This window comes from Trichechus manatus, unplaced genomic scaffold, assembly GCF_000243295.1.
Source record: "Trichechus manatus latirostris isolate Lorelei unplaced genomic scaffold, TriManLat1.0 scaffold00208, whole genome shotgun sequence".
NCBI classification, from domain to species: Eukaryota; Metazoa; Chordata; class Mammalia; order Sirenia; family Trichechidae; genus Trichechus; species Trichechus manatus.
Window position 1 is genome coordinate 1151918 of NW_004444144.1, and position 7196 is coordinate 1159113.

Genomic DNA, 7196 nt, shown 5'->3' on the forward strand with positions numbered 1-7196 from the left:
AATTCTCATTCTTCACAATGTTATCCATAATTTGTTATGATCCACAAAGTCAAATGCCTTTGCATAGTCAATAAAACACAGGTAAACATCTTTCTAGTGTTCTTTGCTTTCAGCCAAGATCCATCTGACATCAGCAATAATATCCTTCATTCTACATCCTCTTGTGAATCCAGCTTGAATTTCTGGCAGCTCTCTGCTGATACACAGCTGCGACCATTTTTGAAGTATTTTCTGCGAAATTTTATTTGTGTATGATATTAATGCTATTGTTTGATAATTTCCACGTTCTGTTGGATCACCTTTCTTTGAGATGGGTGTAAATATGGATTTCTTCCAGTTGGTTGGCCAGGTAGCTGTCTTCCAAATTTCTTGGCATAAATGAGTGAACACTTCCAGCACTGCATCCATTTGTTGAAACATCTCAACAGGTATTCCATCAATTCCTGGAGCTTGTTTTTTGCCAGTGCTTTCAGTGCAGCTTGGACTTCTTCCTTCAGTACCATTGGTTCTTGATCATATGCTGCCTCCTGAAATGGTTGAACATTGACGAGTTCTTTTTGGTACCGTGACTTAGTATTCCTTCCATTTTCTTTTGATGCTTCCTGTGTTGTTCAGTATTTTGCCCATAGAATCCTTCAACATTGCAACTCGAGGCTTGAATTTTTTCTTCAGTTCTTTCAGTTTGAGAAATGACGAGCATGTTCTTCTCTTTTAGTTTTCTAACTCCAGGTCTTTGCACATTTCATTATAATACTTTGTTTTCTCAAGCCGCCCTTTGAAATCTTCTATTCAGCTCTTTTACTTCATCATTTCTTCTGTTTGCTTTAGCTGCTCTGTGTTCAAGAGCAAGTTTCAGAGTCTCTTCTGGCATCCATTTTGGTCCTTTCTTCCTTTACTGTCTTTTTAATGGATTCTTGCTTTCTTCATGTATGATGTCTTGATGTCATTCCACAGCTCATCTGGTCCTCAGTCATTAGTGTTCAGTGGGTCAAGTCTCTTCTTGAGATGGTCTCTAAATTCAGGTGCAGTACACTCATGATTGTATTGACTCTGGTAGACTTATTTTAATTTTCTTCAGCTTCAACTTGAACTTACATATGAGCAATTGATGGTCTCTTCTGTAGTTGGCCCTTGGCCTTGTTCTGACTGATAATATTGAGCTTCTCCATCATCTCTTTCCACAAATATAGTCAATTTGATTCTTGTGTATTCCATTTGGTGAGGTCCACATGTATAGCCACCTTTTATGTTATTGAAAAAAAAGATATTTCCAGTGAATAGGTCATCGATCTTCCAAAATTCTATCATACAATCTCTAGCATTGTTTCTGTTACCAAGGCCATATTTTCGAACTACTAATCCTTCTTCTTTGTTTCCAACTTTTGCATTTCAATCATCAGTAATTATCAATGCATCCTGATTGTATGTTTGATCAATTTCAGACTGCAGAAATTAGTAAAAATCTTTAATTTCCTCATCTTTGGCATTATTGGTTGGTGCGTGAATTTGAATAATACTTGTATTGGCTGGTCGTCCTTGTAGGCATATGGATATTATCCTATCACTGACAGCATTGTACTCCAGGAGAGATCTTGAAATGTTCTGTTTTTAACGATGAATGCAATGCCACTCCTCTTTAATTTGTCATTCCCAGCATAGTAGACCATACGATTGTCTGATTCAGAATGGCCAGTGCCAGTCTATCTCAGCTCTCTAATGCCTAGGATATCGATGTTTATACATTCCATTTCATTTCTGATGACTTCCAATTTTCCTAGATTCATACTTTGTACATTCTAGTTCCTATTATTAATGGACGTTTGCAGCTCTTTCTTCCCATTTTGAGTCATGAGTCATGCCACATTAGCAAACGAAGTTCCCGAAAGCTTGACTCCATCCACGTCATTAAGGTCAACTCTACTTTGAGGAGGCAGCTCTTCCCTAGTCGTATTTTGAGTGCCTTCCAACCTGAGGGGCTCATCTTCCAGCACTATATCAGACAATTTTCTGCTGCTATCCATAATAGAATGGCTAAAAATAAAATAAAAAAAAACCTGTGCTGTGCAGATGTGAAGCGACTGGAAGTCTCGTACATTGCTGGTGGCAATGCAGTGCCATTCCTCTTGAATTGTCATTCCTGGCATAGTAGACCATAGGATTTTCTGATCAAAAATTGGCATTGAGTGGGTAGCATTCCCAGGGGAAGAGCCAAGGAGGAAAGGAAGCAGGCAGCTCAGGCTGGCACAGGGAAGCAGGCAGCTCAGGCTGGCACAGAGAAGCCGGGAGTGCAGAGCAGGTGAGTCAGGTCAGGTAAGCTAGATGGCTGGACCCTGAGTGACACAGCATGGTTCTGTTTCCTGATAGGTTGATTATGAGAGCGAGGAAGAGGAGGACAACGAAGTGGGGGAGAATGAGGATGAGGACATGCAAGAGGAAGGGAACGTCTCTGGTGAAGGCACGCAAGAGCAGAACGAAGAGGTGGGTCCCAGCCCAGAGGAGGATGAAGCCCTGACACGGCCACAGAAACCCACCCGTGGCCAGGGACCCCAGGGAGCCGAGGCCGCAGAGCGCCGTATCCAGGCTGTGTGCGAGTCCCACACGTTCATCGAGGACTACAAGTACGACACCGAGGAGAGCCTGTGGTGCGAGGTCAGTGCATGCAGGCTGGGCCGGGCGCAGCTCAGCGCTACCCGCCTTCTCAGCAGGCTTGGGCCCTTGCCAGGCTCTGAGTTGGTTACTCTGTTGCCTCAGCCTCTTGGACACCAACTGTTTTAGTCCCAGGTTCCTTTAAGGATCTGGTGATAGCTAGACCCTCTGCTCAAAGCATAGCCACACATATTTTCCTTACAAACCCTCATGGGCCAGTTCTCTAATTCTTCAAGAATAGTTTAAATGTGGGTCTGATCTTCCAGGTACTTGTTGCTAGGTACTTTCAGATATATTCCTTCTTTTCATCCTCATTATAACAGGTGTTAACATATATCACAGCTGTTCTAGAGCTTCACTCTTGCCGGTGGTACAGTTAAGTACTTGACTGCTAGCCAAAAGGTTGGTAGTTTCAACCCACCCAGAGGTGCCTTGGAAGACAGTCCTGGTGATCTCCTTCTGAAAGGTCATGGCCTTGAAAACCCCATGGAGCAGTTCTGTTCTGCACATGCCATGAGTCGGAATCGACTGGACAGTAGCTAACACCACCACCACACGAGCACAGCCTCATCCTCAGCCTCTGGTCATTCTCTTAGAGATTTAATAGTTCCCGTAAAGACTGGCTTGATGCCTGTTATTATTGTTGGATGCCGTTGAGTTGGTTTTCGACTCATAGTGACCCCATGTGACAGAGTAGAACTGCCTCATAGGGTTCTCTAGGCTGTAATCTTTACGGGAGCAGATCGCCAGGTCTTTCTCCCAGGGACCCACTAGGTGGGTGCGATACCAGTGCTCCTTGAATGCCTAGCTGTCTGTAAATAGACTTACTCTGTCCTTTGATCCAGTTCAGTGGTTCCTAAACTGTAGTGTCGATAGTGAGAACCACTGACCAGGATGGACACAGCAGACGGTGTGCACCAGACTGGTAACTGAAAGGTTATTAAGAGTGATGCCGTGTGTGCAACAGCATCTCCATTGTTGTCACCTCTGATCTGGTGACTGAAGATGACCATCCTTTGGGTCATCCAGTATTCATCTAGGCAGACCCACTTGCCCCAGCCAAGGTGTTTACTGAGAGGCCTTGAAGGCACTCTCCCAAGGCACGCCGGCCATGGGGTGGGGTGGGGGTAGCCGTCTCCCTTGGCCCAGCTCCCCCTCCTCTTGCAGGTGACGGTGAAGCTCCCTCTGATGAAGATCAACTTTGACATGAGCTCCCTGGTGGTGTCCTTGGCCCACAGTGCTGTCGTCCACGCGACCAAGGGCATCACCCGCTGCCTCCTGAATGAAACGACCAACAAGATGAACGAGAAGGAGCTTGTGTTAAACACAGAAGGAATCAACCTCGCCGAGCTGTTCAAGTATGCCGAGGTAGGCGTCTCCTGCCCGGGTGGTCTGCCGGCCTGAGGCACAGCAGCAGCTGAGATCCTTCACATTCCTTGTCTCAGGATAGGCCTCAGAGTTTCCCAAGCTAATTGGAACACAACATTTTTTTCCCTTGAAATTAAATTACCACAAGTAGAATTGTGAGAAATAATTTAGAAAACTACTTCCACACTCCTTTGCTGAGTCGGGTGCCTGCCCTGCCAAGGCCCATGTGCCCCTTTCCATGCTCTCCACCAGCACACCCCATTTCTTCTCTGAGCTGTCTCTCGCTGTCCCCAGTTCACTGAATCCCCAGGAGTCTCCTGAAATCCTCCCAACCCCTGGGCACAAGTTGCCCCACGGAGTACTGAGCGTGGAACCCATAGAGCCCATCCTTGCTGAGCCTGAGCAAAGGTGGCCAAGCTCTCCATGCCTGGTGCATGTATCCCCCCACCAACAGCATCCCCTCCAAGCCCCCTTCTCCCCTGGAGCCTTTTACCGAATGCTTCCCAAGAGGGCAGAGCAGAAGAGAGCTCTTACCTCCTGAGAGTCGGCCACCAGCACCCCACAAGGCGTGCTTCATGTGGTGCTCAGAGAGGGGGCTGGTGTAAGCAGGGCTAGGCAGGCCTCCAGGGTCTCACTTGCCACCTGTAGACTATGATCTGTCATTGGGGTGCCGCTCCCACCAGCCGTAGCACAGAGCTCAGCGGGCCCCTCAAGACAGCGCACTTGGAGCCTCAGGCCCTGAGAGGCTGGACATACCTTGCGAGCTGACCATCCCTGTGCCACATGTGTGAAAAGTGTCTGCTGGGGGCATGGCCATGCCTCCCCAAGAAACAGGCCTCTCTGTTAAAAGGAAATTAAAAATACCTTTCTTAGTACTGAATGTAAACTGTATTCTGAATCCTCTCTCAAATCTGGTAATGAAAACGAGACAGGTCTTGGGGGCCCAGCCAGCGTTCCATCAACAGCTCTGCCTATACTATTTCCTTTCGCTAGTCTTGGGCCACCTCTCAACCTCTTTGTCATCAGCTGTCCTCAGCTGCCAGACACAAGGAGAGAGAGTGGCCAGGGTTGGATACCCAGGGGAAGGGAGTGAAGGCCAGGCCCTCTCAGCACACACCTCCCTCCTCCCCCAGGTTCTGGATCTGCGCCGCCTCTATTCCAACGACATCCACGCAATGGCCGACACGTACGGCATCGAGGCGGCGCTGCGGGTGATTGAAAAGGAGATCAAGGACGTGTTTGCCGTGTATGGTGAGAGGCCTCGCTCAGGAGCTGGGGGGTTCTGCAGCATTTGGATGAGACTCAGCAGGTCATAGTGCTGGTCTGAGGACCCGACGGGGTCAGGATGGCGTGGCCATCCAGATTCATGGTGTGGACTGAGAAGTGGGCACAGTGAGTGGTTTGCTGGTAGGAGGATCCCTGAGTGAGTGTGAAGATGCAGACACTTGTGCAGTCTGTGGGTGGCCTGTCGCCCAGGCCTCCCCGTTTCTTGGCTGCTGGCTTCTATGAGGAAGCCTCCGCTGGTGGCTCCCTCCTGCCTTCAGGGTTTTGGTTCCCAGGTGAAAGCAGTGCAGCTAGAGTCTCGTGTCCTTCAAGTCTGGATTCTCTGTTTCCTCTGCTGCTGTTTGTAAGTGGAAAGCAGATGTTGTCATAGCAACGAGGGATAGGGAGCGACTCCCCAGATGAGGCTTAGGTGTCAGCTGATGTAGCGAGTAGGTGGTGGATCTGGAGTAGAGCCCTGGCTGGGGTCTGACACCCCATGTCTGCTCCTTCTGGGAGATAGCTGGCTTGTGTCAGGTGGTGCTTTCCCACTGTCCCCCTCTCACTGTTTACCCCTTGCTTGCCCGTGTGACAGGCATTGCAGTCGATCCTCGCCATCTCTCCCTGGTCGCTGATTATATGTGCTTTGAGGGTGTTTACAAGCCGCTGAACCGCTTTGGGATCCGATCTAACTCCTCCCCTCTGCAGCAGATGACTTTTGAAACCAGCTTCCAGTTTCTGAAACAAGCCACCATGATGGGTCAGTGCTTTTGGCCTTCCAGCCTCCCATCGGGGGGCGGGGGCCTTGCCATGGCACCTCCCACCGGGGGGCGGGGGCCTTGCCATGGCACCTCCCACCGGGGGGCGGGGGCCTTACCCTGGCGCCTCCCACCAGGGGAGCAGGGGTCTTACCATGGTGCTTCCCACCATGGGGCGGGGGCCTTGTCATGGCACCTCCCACTGGGGGGCGGGGGCTTTACCACAGTGCCTTTACTGGGTGTTGGGGGCCTTACCACAGCGCCTCCCACCGGGGGGCGAAGGCCTTACCACGTGCCTTTCCAGGGGGAGGGCAGGGGCCTTCCCACGGTGCCTCCCACCGGTGAGCGGGGGCCTTCCCGCCTCCCACCAGTGGGCAGGGGCCTTCCCACGGTGCTTTCCAAGAGGGGTCGGGGGCCTTACCACAGTGCCTTTCCGGTAAGATCTGAAAACAGGAAGAATCTAGGGAAGGAGTGGGCAGCACACAGGGCACCGGCTGTGTTTTGGAGTGACAGAGAGCGTTCCTGTCTTTTGAACACAGAAGCACTGCTGTCTTATATAGTCTTCCTGGCTCTCAGAGACTTGGGGTGCCCCAGCCACTTGGCCTCAGTGAAGAGCCCCAGTCGGTTACGTCACCCCAGCTTCTCTCTTGGTGGCCTAACAAGCACTCTTGTCTCTCCCAGGGTCCCACGACGAGCTGCGGTCCCCTTCCGCCTGCCTAGTGGTTGGGAAGGTCGTCAAGGGCGGGACAGGCCTGTTTGAGCTCAAGCAGCCCTTGAGATAGCGGCCACCATAGCACGGCCCGTGGCCCGGAGGACCTGGGCGTGAGCGTCGCCTGGCCCGCCACTCGCAGAACGCACGAGGCCTGGGAGATGAGCCTCCACGGGGCAGCGTAATGTGACGGTACGAGGCACAGCAGCGACCTTGGGGTTTCGGAAAGCTGCTGGCCTCGGGACCAGACCCGCTTCACCTGGAAAGGTGACAGTCCCCCGTCTCGGGGTTGTCAACAAGATTTGGGATGTTTTCTGAGGCCCTCCACTGAGGCTGGGGCTTCACTGAGCTGCAGACGGCACCAGAGCAAGACGAAATCCCTAAAGAGAAGCCCCAGGGCGGGGCATTGGGAAGACTCCAGGGAGCAGTGCTTTGATCCAGGACTACAGCTTTGA

At 50.9% G+C, this 7196-nt stretch overlaps 1 protein-coding gene across 1 annotated transcript in view; it reads left to right on the plus strand.

The window, feature by feature from the left end:
* Positions 1-6894, plus strand: part of POLR1A (RNA polymerase I subunit A) — an 82155-nt gene extending 75261 nt beyond the window's left edge. The window contains exons 30-34 of the mRNA XM_004388235.2: positions 2365-2649; positions 3814-4014; positions 5148-5265; positions 5870-6034; positions 6714-6894. Coding sequence (XP_004388292.1) covers positions 2365-2649; positions 3814-4014; positions 5148-5265; positions 5870-6034; positions 6714-6814 — 870 coding nt within the window. The 3' untranslated portion in view covers positions 6815-6894. The remainder of the gene's footprint in view (positions 1-2364; positions 2650-3813; positions 4015-5147; positions 5266-5869; positions 6035-6713) is intronic.
* The last annotated feature ends 302 nt before the right edge of the window (positions 6895-7196 follow it).